This window comes from Cupressus sempervirens, chromosome 5 (assembly GCF_028749045.1).
Source record: "Cupressus sempervirens isolate cs-2001-9-10 chromosome 5, ASM2874904v1, whole genome shotgun sequence".
In the NCBI taxonomy this organism is placed as follows: domain Eukaryota; kingdom Viridiplantae; phylum Streptophyta; class Pinopsida; order Cupressales; family Cupressaceae; genus Cupressus; species Cupressus sempervirens.
The window spans coordinates 705,906,811-705,926,620 of record NC_143122.1 but is presented as its reverse complement, the minus strand read 5'-3'; the positions used below and the strand labels follow the sequence as shown (position 1 = coordinate 705,926,620).

The 19,810-nt window shown below is 36.3% G+C and overlaps 1 protein-coding gene across 2 annotated transcripts in view; it reads right to left on the bottom strand.

Moving 5' to 3' along the window:
- Nucleotides 1–427: 427 nt before the first annotated feature.
- The window catches only part of LOC149557940 (ferrochelatase-2, chloroplastic-like), a 143,759-nt gene continuing 124,376 nt past the window's right edge, over nt 428–19,810 (bottom strand). For both annotated transcript variants that reach the window (XM_089832394.1, XM_089832395.1), the window contains exons 9-11: nt 9,985–10,085; nt 8,968–9,169; nt 428–939 (exon numbers count right to left, since the gene is read on the bottom strand). In XM_089832394.1, the coding sequence (XP_089688520.1) occupies nt 715–939; nt 8,968–9,169; nt 9,985–10,085 (528 nt within the window). In that variant the 3' untranslated portion in view covers nt 428–714. The remainder of the gene's footprint in view (nt 940–8,967; nt 9,170–9,984; nt 10,086–19,810) is intronic.

Here is a 19,810-nt window from a genome sequence, read left to right as displayed (position 1 = left end):
CAATATTTTATATATTTTTCTAGAGGGGGGTTTCTTAAAGTTTACCTAGAGAGTCCTGTCCAACAGGCAACCTTGGAGGGACAGGAAGAGCATTAAGTGTCAAAACAGTAATGCTAAAAGGATATAGCAGGAAAATCTTTGCAGATGTACTTCTTGGGATAGATCTTGAATATTGGTCATTGAAAATATTTTGGCATGCCTCATTTGTTCCTAAAATTCTGCTAGGAATTCCTATTTGGAACTCGAGTTCGGTCTGAAAATATCAGCAGATGAAGAAAATCATGTTGCGCACTTCTACTTAAAAACTTTTTTTTTTTGTCTGAAGAACCAGATATTAGACATTTGAAGTAGAATCCTTTCCAAAATTCAGAAATTAATTGCACTGAGCTAATTGATAAAATACGACAATTTAGAACAAATCCTCAAATGCATAAAGCAAGATACATGAGCACTTCATTAACCCAATTACCTAACCACCCACTCAAAAACAAAATTGTGTTATCACGTAATTTTCCATCAATATTTTGACTTTTTTCTTATGAATGTGCTGATAATAATTTCTATAGATTTTGAACTTAAAACACCGAGGATGTCTTCAAGTTTTAAGTTTCAGAGGCACTAGCACGCAATTTTTACAAGCAGCTACCAAGTGAAAAAACAAGTACAAAGAAATTATTAATCAAGCCTATACAACATACACAGAAATACAGTACATCAGCGGAACAGGGGTAGTATGCCCCACTGATGCAAAAAACCTTGACCCGTTGTGACTTCCAAAAATAACAAAACAAGAACTGCCAGCATGGCTGCTCTTCCGTTCCATGTTTCTGCACTCTTCGTCCAACCCCACTCCCACACAGTAACAGGCGGTGGCAATTCTCTCCGTTGTGAATCATAGGTAGCTAGCAGCTCTTCCACACTGCCCAGTGGCAAAAGGGACTGCCCATGAATATCAAAATAATCAGTATCCTTATGAAATCCATCTTGTATATGTCTAAATAAAATTTCATTTTTAAATCGAATATTGAGATTGATGTAAAACAAGAACAAAATCCACAGAAGAGACAAGATACTGGCAAAACTAAATTTGATGTTAAAATGCAGCTGTTAATAAACTGTACCTAGAAAGGTGGTCATTCTAAATGCTTAGACCATTTAACATTATATTATACTGGACTGTTAGAAAACTATTGAACTGATCCGGCAGAAAGAAAAGCTAAAGTCCTTGTAACTTACATTCCCTTGGGGTTGTTCATTCAACACTCGTTGGAATTAATATTACATCTATAGTATATAGGTTACAAAAGACAGTATAAATAGATATTAATTAAAATTAGTAAATAATAAATTAGATTGATAATTTTGGGCTACTTTATTATAAGTTTGGGAAGTTAGTACAAGGAAAATAAAGGTTTTATAAGCCAATGTTATATGCCAATGAAATGCGATGTGAAATTTTGGTATTGAAATCCTGAATCACATTATTCTGTATTTATCCTTCAGTGTAATAATGGTGTAATTTGTATATACAATCTGCTAAGCATTTCGATATGGTATTTGAGCATCTTTGAAAATGAGTTGTGAAGGAGACGCAATTGTCAGTCGAGTGGAGGAAGGAAAGTTTGTCAGCACAATTATGTCTAGCATAAAGCGGACTGGCTTCTGTTTTTTCTATTATTACAATTGACAGTGTATGCGGTATATCATTAGCATAAAGCTTTGATTCAAGAGTCGAAATCATCCTCCATTTCCTATCAGTTTTAGGTCAAAAGTTTAACGCAACACTCTGTATACATGCATGAAAAGTGTAGTGGAATTTGAGAAGCTAACATAACAAATTTCAAATAGCGAAAGGCACTTATGCAAAAAAAAACACCATTCTTGCAGGTCGCCATGCATTAGGCTTCAATGAAAGAGATTTTCTTTTTCAATGTGTCTCTGAATATTAAAGACGAAAAGCATTATCTTGCACAGAAGATGGGTTTGATTGAGCGATCAAGATGAAGAACTTGTTGGATAAGGCAGTTGCAAGCTGATTATATGCTATGTTACATGCTGTCAAAGTGACTGGAAAATTGCTAGAAAATAATGAAAAGGTCATCATCTATGAAAGTTAAAGTATTGCCACAAATTGCAAGTATATTGTTAAATGGAACTACTAATTTACATGAATATGATGGACCATTTGTTAATGCTGATTGATGTCACATTATAGAGATTGTATGATGAATTTGATCAGGTTTGAAAATTTGGCATTGACATGTTAGCTCCATCTGTATAAGGTGGTAATACTAGCCAAATGAATGTGTTGTCATCAAAAACAGTAGATGACATGTTTAATTCACTTCAAGTATTGAATTTAGGAGACCAGATGTTTTTGTACGAAGAAAAAGGTTTTTTGAGTAGCAAGGGGTTTGGTAGCAAGTTAGACTGCTTTGTAAGATGCCTATAGTTGGAAGCTCAATAATTCTTTTATGCCTCCTCAAAAGTACAGGGGAGTTATAAATATGAAAAATAGTAAGGTATCCTATAAAAGGTGCAGTTTAGGTTGAATCCAACACCTTCAATTTTGATAATGTTTAAATTCATTCAAATTATTGTGTGCTTAGGTTAGCCATAATAAAACCAATGGAATTTTAAAAGGCTCACATCTGACATCAAGTAGAAAGAGTGTAACAAAATCATATTTAAAGATTTGGAGGCATCAAAGGTTTGAGGATTTTTATCATCTCAAGCTGACTTCTTGCTCAAGGATGAAAATTTGCATGACAAGCACCATTTTCAATTTTAGTTCCTTCACGGAGCAAGGGAGGGTTCGACAATTGTTGGTAGCAATGCGAGGAGTGAAATTCTGAAACAAGGTTGGATTATTGTATTTAAATTGGTTTAGTTTTTTTGTACAAAAGGGGAGGGATTTGATTCTTATAGCATTGGAGAAGGTATAGTGATACTTTCAAAGGAAAGTGAATTCCTTAAAGAGAGTTGTTCATTCATTTGCAAGCACTAGAAGACAGACTTTGATACAGTTGGAAGAGTGATCTATTCTCGGAGAAGTGTGGTTCTCTCCAGTGTACCCCTGGGACACATTGCCCCCACCCTCGAATCCTTAGTGTTCCCAAAATGGGAATGTGGAGGCGGCATTCTGGGATCGCCATCGGTGCCACCTAAATTGTCAACATTCGTCGATAATGCGGGGACATCCCCAAAGAGGACAAGAAGATGCAACAACGTTCTTCAACCCCTCAAAGGACATCCAAACGTCCCCCGTCACGATATGTTATTAAAATACAGTTTTAGAATTAAAAAAACATTTTTCGTATGTTTTATAGATTCTGTTCTTGCCCTAGAGGTATGTGGGGTACATCTCGTGTTATATTCCTTCAAATGCTATCAAGCTTCATTACTATTCACTTTTTCTTTTCTAAGTGGTTGCAACAACAAGAAAAAGAATGAAGAGCTGAGAAAATGCCGATTGTAAGAGTGATTGCAAGTCAAAGGGGAGTGACAAGAAGCAAGAAGAGGAGGAAGATTCTTCACCTTGTTGAAGAGATGTTTCAAGCAATAAGTAGGGTTTATAATAGATTTTTAATTTAATTTTTAGATTTTCAAATGAATGTTCGTTGTTTTTAGTTTCACATTTCTTGTTGTTTCATTTTGTTATAGTTATTTCATTTCTAGATTGAAGTAGATTCTTGTTGTTTCATTTTGTAAATTCTTATTATTTAATTTTTTTTAAAATTGATATCTAAATTATGGCATAGGCTGTGACCATGTGTTTTTTTTTGTTTTTTTTCATTTGGTGAATCCAGTGCCAAAATGAGCTCCCACAATCATGGAACAAGAGATGATGAGATGGAAACTTATACTCATAGTGGCATTACCAGTTAATCAAATTATGAACCTGAGCATGATGATGCCACCAATTAGGGGGGTGACCATGAGCTAGTTCCACAAGGGAAAACTAGTTCCATAGATAGTGAACCACCTGATCCACCATCTACAAATTGCTTCTCCACACTTTGACAAAGTGGGCCAGGGGAACTTATGATCATAAATCTCCTCTCAGACAGTTTGCAACAAGGACATCAGCCCAAATGCCATCAGGTGGTTGCACGAGGAAATGAAAATGCAACATTTGTGGTACAAAATGGTTCGGTAGCACACTAGAGTGAATGAACATGTCCTCTTTAGGCCAAGAAGAGGTGTGGGAACATGTGAGTTTTTGAAACCTACCTAAATATCTGTATTATATAATTGAGTTCACAAAACTTTGGGGTGTTCCCAATGACTTGGGAAATTGCAATTCCTACTACCTTGTCTAGCAGGCAACAAATTTGGAGTATTCAGAAAGTGCATGAACAGTAAATTTAGGTGTAGCCACATTTTTCTACTCCTAGATTGCAGCAGAGAACAACAACATTGCCAGGGGCAACCTCGACACCTTCATCCACTTATACTGATATGGCTAAACACAATCGAGCTGTAATGTCCCCTTTTTCTAGCCCATCATTTCCTGATGCATCATTAGCCTTTTCACCATGGTCTTGTGGGTTAACTAGGACTTTATAGGCATCAATGTGAAGATTTGGCAGAGGAAAGGATTGGAGCCTAGGAAAACCAAACTGAGGTTAGCCTCGAGTGTCTGGAATTATCAATTCTGGAGGAAGAAGATTTTTCAGGAGAGGAGGATATGCCATCCTCATCCCATATGCCTGTAGATTAATTCCTTCTCTAGTCTCCTCCTTATCAGAAGGATTCATGAAAATTTTTTGGTCCAAACTCTATTTGTATCTTTCGTATTGATGCAACTGATGTATTTGTTTGGGCCTCCGTATATTTTTTATATTGAATTCAAATTGATGGTTTCATATCTATGGTCCAAGTCTTCATTATTCTTTTAGCATTAAGGATCATACCTCAGATCAGCTCATTACTGCCTTTTTCTCCCCCTTGTCTCCTCTATAGGGCATGAAAAAGCCATCCAATATCACTCATTCCAAATCAGTCAGACACTGCATCAGTCTCTCCGGACAGCAGCACTCCTCCAGTGGTTGTCGGCGACGATCTAAAACTCTGGATCGTTTACAATTATATCCTTCTATGACTGGTTTCTTTGTATCTAGGAAGGATCCTTAGTCCTTACCTTGGCTTCTCTGGCTTCGTGTCTTGTTTTGTTTTGTTTCTTCTCTGACACCGTTTGGTGTTCCTTCTTTAAGGAGCTCTTTTGTTTGTATGCTCGGTCCCATAAACCCTTGTGGTTTTTTGTTGGACATTAATATTATCTTATCTTATCTTATCTTAAGGTTCTAATTTTTTATTTCATTTCTTCTAATTTGGCTTCTCATATGTGCTTTTTCATTTTCTTATTTTTTACTGACCTCCCAACAAGTTGAAAGGAGTATTTTTGGTGGCTGTAGCTGTGTTATTTCAGGGTTGATTGGAAGAAGGGAAAATCGAACAAAATAAGATCATATCGGAGAAGGGCATCCATGTTTTTTGTTTCCTAAGAAAATCTATAGCAGAACGTTTGAAAGGTTGAATTGTACTGAATATGGCAAGACTGAAGGACTTTTACCCAACTCTGTCCACTCAGTGCCCCACGAGTTGGGTTTGGTTTAAGTTCCAATTTAATTAATGGCTTAGTCCTCTTGCTTATCAAAAAATAATAATAATAATTAAATATAATATGATTCCACAATTAGATAAGTTTAAATTAATACTAATGAAACAAAATAATAAATATAATAATCACATTTATTGAATTAAATAAGTAACAATAAACTATAATATAATTTATTCTTAAATATTTTCATGAGTCCATATTATTATTTTTATAATAATATGATGTAGACATTAATAAAATTCAATATAAATAAGTAATAACTAAATATGATATATTATTTAAAATAAAATAAGACATAAGCAATGATATATATAATATAATATTGAGTTAGTTAAATATCTAAAGACACAACCATTCAATGTAGAAGATATATAAGAACTACAAAAGCATCAAAGAGATATACAGGAGAAGGATAACATTTGTTTCATAAGAATGCAGCTTATAGTGCGGAAATATCAAGGAAGGGGAAATAATCAGCAAGGGATTCATGCTGGTATTATTTGGCATCAAATAAGAATAACATTAGAATGGGAATTATAATATATGCCATCAAACAGAAGAAGAGAAAACATCAACCATGAAGTTAGAGAGAATTCAGATTTATAACCAGATCCTCAGCAGATGACTTCAGGGTACAGGATATGATAATGGTGATTGACATAAAAATAAGAAACATGCTAGAGGTACAAGTAATAATTTTACAACCCAAACAGAAAATGTAGGAGGAAAACATACACACAGAATAACTGAATAAATGAACCATAATAGACACGTCAACATAAGGATTTCAAACAATATAAAATAGACTTTCTTACAGTCAGCGATAAGGAAGACAGAGAACAAGTTTGGCAAACAGAACATCGAAGTGATTGAGCGGGATCAGATTAGTTGGATATTGATTTTGTAGGAGACTCGACAGAGATTAAGTATAATGGTAGCAGCATTGATATTATAAAGAGAGTATTAAAAAGTGAAGGATATGAGGAAAGAGGGAGCCAAAACAAATAATTTAAGTGCTGCCACCTTGCATTAAGGATCACAGAAAAACAATGATAAGGAAAACAAGTCTTTAGAGGAGGTATAAGGAATTAATAAATGAGCAGCAAACTTTAGAAAAAAATAAGGGTATCGAATACTTTGACATCTCATAAAGTGGAGTTTATAATAGGCAAGGGGATGATAGATATATAGAAGGAGGAAAAATAGCGATAAGAAGGGCCATAGGGCAAGGAATATATATAAAGTGGAAGCAGCAAATAATAAACACTGGAACCATAAGTAGAGGGTAAGGTGGAGAAGTTTGAGAGAATAAAAAATGGTGGGACCATTATTAAATAAAAGAAGAAACTACTATGCATAAAAGAGGTGTAAATAAAGAAGTAGGAGAGATACTGAAAAAGATAAAGGGAGTTAAGGTAAATGATATTAAATAATAAGATAATAATAAGGAGAGTGAAGTAGTAACCGTAAATGTATAAGGATATAAAACATGAAAAGTAGTTGATAAGGAAATACTGAATAAGATGAACATTGAGGAAGTTATTAATTTGTGGAATAAGGCAATGAAGAAACAATAGTGGATAAAAGTGAATACATCATCTTAAATCATTGCATTATTATTGTGGGAGGAAAATATAATTGAAGTTCTCATAAGTTATTCATAAGATTCAAATAAGATTATTATTATAGGAGGAAAATATAATTGAAGTTCTCATAAGTTATTCATAATACTCAAAGTAAGATATAGTCCAAGACTCCAAATCTTAAATTGGAATTTTGAAGCAAATTGAGAGTGGATCCCAAGAAGGGACGTTACATATCACATATAGGTTAGATAAGAAAGTAATAAATAAATATTGGTTTATAATAGCTAGTAATAACTTACGTAGAATGTAAGTTTTGGAAGTTACTTTCCCATAAATAAGTTTGGGTAGTTAGTACAGAAAAATAAAGACTTAAAGCTATAAAATCTATGTATAGAAATCCCGAATCATTTTATTTTGTGTTCTTTTCCTTTGCAATAATGGTGTAATCTGTATATGCAATTTCTCACCACTTCCATAAAACTACAATATCATGGAGCAGAAAAGGCAAAAGGAAGGAAGTAAGGCTTCAAGGCATTGCAATTTGGGCCCCTAAAGCTGTTTCAACAAAAAGGATTGAATGAATTTACAGGAGGCACAAGTTGCTTGACAACCCATTGTTTAATGATAAATACAACAATAATTTCAAACTTCAATATATAGATAAGAAATCCTACCATGTTGATATCCGAATTATCTTGGCTAAGCATAGTGTGACATTTAGTAGTTCAAAAATTCAATCATTTTTTCCATTTGAAGCAAAGATCTCTAAGAAGTAACAAAAACTATGGTTCCATCGGAGATTGTTTTAGTTGAGGCTGGCGAATTTTATTTGGATCATCAACCATGATTCAGATGATAAGTTACCTAAAAACATATACAGCATGGAGCTGTACCACTGGCCAAAAAAGAGAAGCAAAGAAAAAGTTAGAAGGGAGAGCATGTGGATGAAACAAAATACCAAACAGATGAATAAATGGGATACTAGCATGCAAGACTGTCCAAACACCAATATAGAAATCAAAAGTTATGTGAAAGAGAAAGTCAAGGTAATCATGTGGACAAAGAAGCTTGGGAGAAAAGGAGAATACAATATCAAACAATTGAATCGTACATATTACCACAAACAAAAAGATTATATAGGAGTAAAATTAAAATGCAAAGCAAAAATGTTAGTTGCTTAGCTAAGGACTTAACTCACGTTAAGTGCAAGAATGGAAGGAGTAGCACACATAAACAAGAGTAGGCATATAGAATATTTCATCTTTGCACCTTGGGGTTAATGAAAACAGAATGGACTTACATCATAGAATATCCAACCTACAAGGATATCCAGATAAATTACACTAATATTGTAAAATGTTGAATCCTTGGCTGTCTTGTTTGAAGAGAAAAAGCTTTAAAAAGGTTGATCAACATTCATAGCAGATGATCCAAGACCATGGATGCCAATCAGACACAATACAATCAGTCCGCAAAGCTGGGATTATGTTCATTGAAGTCTAGTTTTTAGCTTGGGGTTCCACAGTCTCCTTGGTCACATGGACAATATTAAAACTTCCATTCCATTACAATATTTTGGATGTTCAACTGTGCTAGAGCTTGGGAAAACAATATACCATACAGGTCATGCTACTCTAAAACATGGCAGTTTTTCAAATACAGATGGTTCCTGAATGGCATTATCATCTCAAATCATGTAACCAAAAAAGCTAAAAAGGGAGCAGTACTCATTGCATAAATTTTAGTATGTCAATCTACCTGCCGAGCCTCAAGGTTTGACACTGCCATTGCTCCTACATATGGAAGAGCCTCAATTACGGCATCTGCCAAGTCTGAAATGAAGGTGGGTTCACAACCCAGAGCTGGAACACGCTCCCAGTTCTTTATACCAGAGTCAAGGGCCAATTCTTTGTACTCCATGTCAATTTCCTCAAGTGTCTCAATGTGCTCACTAACAAAGCTGCACTAAAAAATAATACACCAATAATATCAAATTTAGAAGCAAATAGCCATAATGTTTCTATGGCTCCAAATATCCTCAAGCAATCTCATGAACATGTATGTATGTATGTATGTATGTTTGTAGATAATAGTACTCTTAACAAAAAATGTTTAAGATGTAGGGTTCATAAACTTAAAGACTCTGGATTCTTCTTCCTTACAACAAAACATGCTCACTTCACACTTGTATCATAAGATCTTATTAATTCTAATTAACAAAATGCATACAAGACATCTATGAATGCCGAAGTCTCTGTTTTACAAACACGTAACTTTTTCCCCCCACGTAAGTATGGAAAACTTAAATTTCTCTGGGTCAAATCAGAAAACTTATGCTAGTAAAAGGCTCAGTTCACACAATGTGCTGCCGCATATATATAAGTCAGTCGTTTGGGTTGGAAGTCTCAGTTCACACCATGAACTAATAAATCCACGTGAGTAATTTAGGTTTTTCTCTTCTTCTATTTTGCAGAGTGGAGGGTGGTAGAGAAAGGTAACAGAACAAATTAAACATATAGATGAACCTTAGGTCAATAGACAATTCACTTATCACTGTAGTGCTTAAAAGCAACAAACAAACATAACATGATTTAAGTTTTTAGGGAAAAATCCAGCTCTCAAACCTAACATGAATTATCTTATTAAGCATAAATTTAACTCTATTGATCACAGAGATCCTTGTTTATTCCAAGGTTGGGAGATCTCAGATAAAAACCAGACATACTAAGTAACTGAAACAGCTCCATAACTCTTGTAAGATTGAATATCTATTACCTGATAGGGACTGCAAGAAGACTTTTCACACCTTGGAGCCCTAGCTGTTTGATAGTGTCATCAGTGTAAGGCTTCAGCCACTCCACAGGTCCCACTCGACTCTGCAAGTCCATTTGAACCCAATATTAAGATTAATAATTGAATGTGGCAAGTTAAAACAGCCCCTTCCTTCAAATATTTTTACTAAGAACAAACTTACATATCATTATATTAGTTCCTTTTTACAAGGAATAAACCATTCTCTTGCACTCAGAAATTTATTTTTTCTGTGAAACCTTGCCTATTTTAAAGAAAGCCATGGCATTTAACAGGCAACAATTCCAACTATTACCATGATTTTGAGTTTCAAGATTCTAGTTTTTTAATTGTGTGCCACAATTCTCAAGGTACATTCAATCTGGAAATGCAACAGTGCATAATATGAGGAGCGGTCAGGCGAAGAATAAAACCTTTGTTCCTAAATCATAAAAAAAGACAATTTGAAGGCTTTCCATCTTTCCTATTAAGGTTTAGATGTCCAAGCAAGAATTTTCATTTTGAAATTTCATAATGGATAAGAAACATTCTTAAATACCAAAATCTCTAAAAACAATGATAAGCAAATAAAGAATATCAAATTGACTATAAAAGAGACATGAAGCAGATCCTACAAAAATCACGTTCAAGGTTGTAATTTACTAATTTCACCTTTTTGTGCAACACAAAATGGAAAAGCATATCATGATAAACAAAAATCTCCCTACAATGGAAAATAAATAAAAAACCCTAAGGATGTGATCTCTAGTTTCAAATATATATGTATAATGTATCATAGTTCAAAAACTCAGCCTTGAACTCAACTCGACAGTACAATAATTTGACTCAACCTCAGAATTTAGCATGGACTCAGCAAAAACTCAACATAGACTTCAAAAAAAAAGCTTGTAATTACACAAAAAAAAGTCAATGCATTTAGAAAACATAAAAACCTAATTTAAGTACTAATTTGTCATAATTCAAATATTCACATCATATGACCATCAAACTCTCAAAATTATAAATTTAAGTCTCCATCAGTTATGTTCTGACACCAAAAGAATCTGAACTTAGGAGTTGAGAGTTTGAAGCTGACTCGAAAGTCTTGGAGCCAGACTTGGCCAAATATTCTCCAAGACAGGGCCAAACTAGGCTCAAGAGCCTGGTTAACTCAGCTACGCCAGCTCAAAGACTAGTGAGCTTGGTGAGTTTTGTCAAGTACAAGCAAGTCCTCAAAATATGATATGTGTTATTAAACTCTTAGGTTTTTGAACATAAAAGAAATAAGTACTTGCCTTTCTTTTAGTTCTCAAGAAAGGGAACAAGGCTGGCTTATGTCAAGACTGCATACATAACCTCATCCTGAGAATTTGGGCGAGTGATATTTGATAGAATTAAGATTTGAGCTGAAGGAATTGGAACTTGTAATGTCCCCTTTTTAGCATTCATAACATGATGTTGTCGTTAGCCTATTTCCCCACAGTCCCGTAGGCTAACAGGACATTAAAGGGGCTTAGAGGCTATTTGGCCTAGTTAGTTTCAGTTGCAGGTCTTTTTGAGGGGTTTTGAGGCAACTTTGGGCATACTTACTATTTATAGTAAGTCATCTTGGATATGGTCGGACATCCAGTGGCAGCGGTATGTCGATGTTAATTGTTTAAAATTGGCAAGAAGACTTGTTTATCATTGATAAGATTTGTTATGCATTGATAAAGCTATTTTATAAAGTTAATGCATAGACTATAGTTTGCGGGAAATATTTAAATTAAAAGAGTCCCCTTTATTTTATAACACATTGGAGACATAAGTTACATAAAGGGAGTGATGTTTTATCCCACATTGAGAAAACGAAGGATTGAGCTCTTGAGAGAACATTATAAAAGAAAGGGAAGAGCTTCTTTTTAGTATGCTTGGAAATATCAAAGAAATTGAGAAATTTGCTGGAGATTATGTCTCAATAGTTTGGAGGACGAAATCCTTTCAAGCTGGAAATCTTGACGCCATTGAAAGATATCGTCTTGAGATTCAACATAGTAACAGTCCGAAAAAGCAAAACCGAAAAAGCAGGCTGAAAAAACCGGGTATGAAAAAGCTGTCCGAAAAAAGCAGAACCAAAAAAGCAGGCTGAAAAAGCGGGTACGAAAAAGCAGGCCAAAAAAGCAGTTCGAAAAAAGCAAAGTAGAAGGGGCAGCATAGAAGAAAATTATTACAGCCATCTACAACCAGGTTCTTTGTTAGTATTGTTTTTTAGGGTGTTATAAGCTTTCAGCTGTAAGTGTGCATTATACCAGCACTATCATTTTGTAATCCATGTAAATGCCAAAGTCTTGGCCATATTTCATGAGCATTGTAATTTTCATTGCAATTAAGAAGATAATAGTTGCTGGTGTTATTTAAGCAATTTAATATCATTATTTATCAACTAGTTAGTTTGCATACCAACTGTTTGTAAAAATGCCAGTTGGTTGTAGGTGTTCATTTCTCATGCTTAGATCATATATATGCATTGAATATTGTCAAAATTAGTAGCACACTCATGTTAAGTCATTGTGTAGTCCATTGTAATCTTCTAGCACAAGATTCTCATTGATGTAAATTGAAAAATAAGTCATTTAAAGCCAGCTGAAATACTATATCAGTCATACGTCCCTTGCATGTGAATTGTTTGATGAAATTCCTTGAGCTTTCATCAGCATTTTTGAGAGCAGATTTGAAGAGGGTTATTACAATGGTATCAGAGCTTGCTTGCAAAGTGTTTGACTAAATGTCAAACCACTGAAGTATAAAGATTTTTGGTGTTTGAAGAAGTTATAACCTGTTGGGGTCATTACAGTGGTATCAGAGCTATAAGTCCTGCCATCCTGTGGAGGTCTTATTTGGAATAGCCAGATAGAGAGAAAAAAATGTTTGACAACATGTATATCAGTCCGGATCAGGGAAAGGAAAGATTCTTACAGATATTAGACACCTTGGCACAGGGACAGCGATTAGCAGAGCAGAGAGCACAGGAACAGAGTCAGAGATTGGAGCTTATGATGCAGATGATGGCTCGTCAAATGGGGTTGAATGCTAATGTGGGTGGAGGAAATAATCAGAATGGTAATAATCAGGATGGGACACATAATGGAGGTGAGCAAGTTGGGAACAATTTCGATCATGCACCCCAGCAAGCTAGGACAGTGAGTTTGAGGCCCATGATTCCCACATTTCCTCCTAGAGCCCTAGAGCAACCCATACCAGAGCCCCAGATCACTGATATACAGGACCAGTTGAGGAGAGATTGGGACGCCGAAGGTCCAAATTTTACTGCTGCAATTACCTTTAGGGAGTATATAGATGTGCGGATGAAGCATATGCCACGTGGACATGACAGAAACCAGAGCTATGAGCTACGGAAGAAAGTAGGGAAACTTCAGTTACCATATTATGATGGCTCGGGGAAGTCTACAGCAAGAGCTTGGGTTCAAAATCTTGACACATACTTTCAAATGAACCCTATGCTTGAGGAAGAAGCTATTAAGTATGCAGCAATTCACCTGGATGGGTTAGCACACGAGTGGTGGCATCATGGTATGGTCACTATGGGTCATGCACACATTACCTCATATGTGGAGTTTAAGGAGAGACTGATTGAACGTTTTGATAGGCCTAAGGATCGTACCTTCCTTATGACAGGCAGAAACTTGTATGAGGAGTTTAACAGACATGCTGATTCAATACAGGGAGACATTAGCATATCTTCAGGTAATAGTTTATCTACATCATCTTCGCAAGTAGAAGGGGTTACGGACGTTGTGCAGGTTGAGCTAGAAAGTGATATCACAGGAATACCGGATTGTGCGATTAACACAGATAGTGATTCCAGTACAGTTGGGCTAGATGAAGTTACAGCAGTTGAGGATACTATCAAGTTTGAGGATAGTACAGTTGATCAGAAAGTGAGCATTCAGGACTTTGCAGAAAGTGAGTATCAGGCACAGTTGGATGCTTCTTCACATGAGATAGAGGCTAGTAGCTCTTTACTTGGTTTGGCATACCAGCTGAAGACAAGGGACAAGAATATTGTCACGGCTTTATCTCATCATGATAGAATACATGGATTGATTGAGAATCACATTTGGATGATTCAACTGCAGGAGAGATAGAAAGGAGTCACAACAGGTTTTTCTTGTGACGACTTACAGCAGATCAACTAAGGCATGGAGGCAATGAAGTTGGCTCTCCAGGATTTTGAGAGACATGTGGACGAGCGTTGTCTTGAGGTGAGTTCAGTTCGGGAGTTAGCGCATATAGTAGGGACTCAGTTTCCTTTTACAGTCAGGTCACATGTTGATGATGATATGAGTACATCTATCATTCACACTCCAGATTCAGAGACTGTAGACAGGTGCGTGAAGTCAGTTGGTATTGTCCACATTACTCAGGTGAGAAGTTTACTTGAATTGCCAGTCGATTTTCGTTCATGGATTAGATGTTGGGATCCTTATCTTAGTACTTGGGATCGTTTTGACCGGAGATATTTATCATTCTTTGGTAGTAGTATCTGTTGCACCATCATGGACTTGATTAGTAGCTTGCTAGGTGTAGTTCTCATCCATGCCAACAGCTTGTTTGATGCTAGAATTAGTTTTTACACACTTTTGTTGGGCATTGTTCATGTATCCAGTCGACCATTCTTGTTGGAATGGGTTGATGATCTCTCAGATATGACAAAGTTTATAGAAGAGTCCTAGGATTTGATTATTACAGATGACACCCAAGGGGATGTTGTGGACAGTTTTGAGGACTTAGTCTCCTCAACAGTTTCCTTTGATACAGAGGTTTATGTTGATGCCTCAATCACTCCATTTGATGAGACAAGTTCAGCAGTTGGACTGCAAAATTTGGATGGCAGTATTACAGATGATAGCCATTCTGAGGTTACTCCTTTGGAAAGTGTACCAAGGGTAGAGTATAGGAGTTTGACCAGTCAGCACAATCATGTGTCTAGTCAGCTAAGAGTTTGCGAGCGAGACATTTCTATCGCTTGCGAGCATTTCGATGCTGCGCGTCAATTGTTAGCAGTTTATGGATGGGGTTCTCCTGCTAGTGATGAGCAGGGAGGCAGTTATCTTTCCTTGACAGAGATCCACTCTTTATGGGAGGCTATCCGGATTCTGAGACAGAATTATATGCAGTTGGTAGCCGATAGAGATTATCTTATGCAGTGGGGGAGTACAGCATAGGACGCATTATTGGTCAAGGAAGATGAGGTGAGTAAGCTTACTCAGCAGCTTGAAGTGACTTCTGAGTTTCTTGAGAGTACACAGTTGGCTTTCGAGGAGTCACAATTTCATTTAGCTGAGGTGACCGTGGAGTTGGAACGACTTCAGTCTTTACCAGATTCTGTACAGTCACTGACCGTGGTGTCTAGTGATCCGAGGATGTCCATGGTCGAGGTTGATAGAGGCAATGGAGATGAGGATATATCTATCCATGACACTAGTATTGGCATATTTGGTCCATTTCCACTAGAGGCAGGTTCAGCTGAGTTGGGCGCTGTAGCTGAGCATTGTGGTATGTTTGACTTGGAGGGCACAAAGACTAGTGATGTTGTTGTTGATTCTGCACTCTTGGCTATATCATCATCTGACTTAGCTGATGATCAGTCACAGTTGGTTGTATCACGTCTGCAGGATGAGTCTTTGACTGGGATTGATTCTTTTTAACGGCATTATACTATAGGATATGTTCATCGGTTTGCTTTTGATCCATGTGTTGAGGAGTTGATGGCAGACAGGTTTGGTCTGGGCTCACGTTTTTGCTATCTATCGTCTAATGACTATTCACCATCAGCAGTGCATGGGTGTTATGGTTATGAGACAATGACCTGTGATCTGCAGAGTTGTGTTAATTGCAGTAGGTGTGCAGTGTGTGGATTCTCTGTATTTGGTGCAATTTCATGCGGGAGTATTCATCGTTGTTGCAGAATTGTATTGTACATTCCACATAGGCTAGTGGGATGTGTTGATGGTATTTACTATGTTGGCGGTTTGGGTTATCTACTCTACTTGGGTTCTGATATTTCGGGAGCTTGTTTCTAATGGGTTCCTGACTTTGGAGTTTGGGTGAGTTGTATTCGCCAATTTGATTATGGATTCCTCTTGGTTAATTTTCAGAGGTTGTTGCAGGAGCCTATCTTGATTGACAGCAGTATAGTTCATGATTACGTTTGGGATCCAGGTGGATTGATTGGGTTGTTGTTCGACCATTGCTTGGGGACAAGCAATTTTGGGAAGGGCGGACTGTAATGTCCCCTCTTTAGCATTCATAGCATGATGTTGTCATTAGCTTATTTCCCCACGGTCCCGTAGGCTAACCAGGACATTAAAGGGGCTTAGAGGCAATTTGGCCTAGTTAGTTTCAGTTGCAGGTCTTTTTGAGAGGTTTTGAGGCAACTTTGGGCATACTTACTATTTATAGTAAGTCATCTTGGATATGGTCGGACATCCAGTGGCAGCGGTATGTCGATGTTGATTGTTTAAAATCGGCAAGAGGACTTGTTTATCATTGATAAGATTTGTTATCCATTGATAAAGCTATTTTATAAAGTTAAATTTAAATATTTAACTTTATTAATGCATAGACTATAGTTTGTGGGAAATATTTAAATTAAAAGAGTCCCCTTTATTTTATAACACATTGGAGACATAAGTTACATAAAAGGAGTGATTGTTTATCCCACATTGAGAAAACGAAGGATTGAGCTCTTGTGAGAACATTATAAAAGAAAGAGAAGAGCTTTTTTTTAGTATGCTTGGAAATATCAAAGAAATTGGGAAATTTGCTGGAGATTATGTCTCAATAGTTTGGAGGACAAAATCCCTTCAAGCTGGAAATCTTGACGCCATTGAAAGATATGGTCTTGAGATTCAACATAGTAGCAGTCCAAAAAAGCAGAACCGAAAAAGCAAGCTGAAAAAAGCGGGTATGAAAAAGCTGTCCGAAAAAAGCAGAACCGAAAAAGCAAGCTGAAAAAGCGGGTACGAAAAAGCAAGCCGAAAAAGCAGTTCAAAAAAAGAAAAGTAGAAGGGGTAGCATAGAAGAAAATTATTACAGCCATCTACAACCAGGTTCTTTGTTAGTATTGTTTTTTAGGGTGTTATAAGCTTTCAGCTGTAAGTGTGCATTATACCAGCATTATCATTCTGTAATCCATGTAAATGCCAAAGTCTTGGCCATATTTCATGAGCATTGTAATTTTCATTGCAATTAAGAAGATAATAGTTGTTGGTGTCATTTAAGCAATTTAATATTATTATTTATCAGCTAGTTAGTTTGCATACCAACTGTTTGTAAAAATGCCAGTTGGCTGTAGGTGTTCATTTCTCATGCTTAGATCATATATATGCATTGAATATTGTCAAAATTAGTAGCACACTCATGTTAGGTCATTGTGTAGTCCATTGTAATCTTCTAGCACAAGATTCTCATTGATGTAAATTGAAAAATAAGTCATTTAAAGCCAGCTGAAATACCATATCAGTCATACGTCCCTTGCATGTGAATTGTTTGATGAAATTCCTTGAGCTTTCATCAGCATTTTTGAGAGCAGATTTAAAGAGGGTTATTACAGTGGTATCAGAGCTTGCTTGCAAAGTGTTTGACTAAATGTCAAACCACTGAAGTATAAAGATTTTTGGTGTTTGAAGAAGTTATAACCTATAGGGGTTATTACAGAACTCCTATACTACCCTCCCCAAGGACACATCCCAAAATAATTTTATCTACTTGAAATTGGATATGAGCTCAAAATAGTTCTTGTTTTTCATGAAATGTTAGCAGATAACAAGGGACAACTAGTCACTCCCAAGACGAACAAGGGACATCCAAATGTCCCCTGCAAGGACCCCGCACACCCCTAGTAGAAGATCAACATATTTTTTCTCTATTTTAAAAGGTTTCAGCTTCAAGTCCAATGGATTTTGGAAGCGTTCAATATGAAGGATTTCATTTTGAAATGACAACTTTGTTGGGAAGAGGTCAAGGATTTCTTCAATGTTGATGAACGTACTGTTAGAAAGTAAAGTCCACCAAGATAATAGAGGGGGGGAGGGAAGGTGAATTAGTTATCATATCAATACAACTTTATCGACCTTATTAAACTTTAAATATGTAATCAATAAAAACAGTAACCATTAGAAGATACACATACAGAATGACACCAGATATGTTGACTAGGGAAACCTTTGATCAAAGGGAAAACCCTGATGGGGATGGTACCCACAAAATGATGTACTAACATAAAATTTTCTTGTAAGAGGATGGACTCCATTAGGAGCCAATGAAATACATTGAGTACATATAAGTCCTTGTTAGAAGACTTTGAATACCTGTGAGAAGATTCCAACCCTATTAGGAATTGTGGAAGGCAGATGGATCCACTGTCCAAATAGCTTCAGGGGCAAGACCACCGAACTCACTGTTCAATTGGTCTCTGTATTATTCCTTTTAAAAAAATAAAAATGCAACTGATCTCAGCAACTCGAACTCTTGCTCTGTCCTCTTATTGTGCCAATACCACACCAAATACTTCTCAGATCCCAATACCAGATCTCCAACTTTGTATCACAATGATCCCTTTGATCGCTTACTCGCATTTACTAATCTTCACAAATCCAATACAATTTGTTTACCACTCATACATATCATCACAAGGAAAATAACTTTCATTTATACCATGCCCTTTAAATAATTTATTGAGTCAGCCTTGGGGCTTTCCCAATTAATTATAATAGAACCTCATTAAGATAATACAATTCATTACATCTTTTCATAATTACAGAATACTGTTGGCTCACAATCTTCACAACTTCTCACACGTACGATCGCAAACTTCGCGCATTCACTGACATCATCATCAGGCTCTCTTCTGTCACTTTCTAACTACGCTCATCCAGATTTTATCCTAGTTCGGAGATATAATCCAAACATCAAAAACCACTTCTTAGGTATTCTGTCTACACACTGTCTTCTGCAAATTACAAATAACTTTCACATGTCTTCGACTTTCTGCAAGCGCACTTGTCCACGTGATCAAGACATACTTTAGAACATATCCTCAACTGTGCTTGATCTCATCATCAATACTCGATTTGTATGACCTCGTTCTCTTTTTGCTATTATGTCAATCTTCACAGTATGTTGACATCAATGACAAACATAATCATGAATGCAACACACAACCATGTTGTCTCTCCACTATTCCAGCAATGCTATAATACTCCCCCATAGGAATATCATCAGCATTCATGCTAATAATCTCCCTCTTTGGCATTGATGACAACATAGATGAAAAACATCTAAGTTTCAAGAATTGTGCTTGACCTCATCATCAATGCTCGATTTGTACAACCTCATTCTCTTTTCGCTATTATGTTAATCTTCACAGTATGTTGACATCAATGACAAACATACTCATGAATGCAACACATAGCCATGCTAAATGTCTCTCCACTGTTCCAACAATGCTATAAAACTCCCCCATAGGAATATCATTAGCATTTATGCTAACAATCTCCCTCTTTGGCATTGATGACAGCATAGATGAAAAACATCTAAGTTCCAAGAATACCAAATCCAACTTTGTTGTTACTGCTCTTTTATTTTGAAATCCTCTTCATCAATCAAATCTGAAACTCTCAGGAAAAACTACTGCTCCCCCTATTGACATCAATACATTCACTTCTCCCTCATGTGTTTCATGCATCACTTCTCCCCCATTCCGTATGCTTATCTTTCCATGCATTTTCTCCCCAATATTCAAAAGATG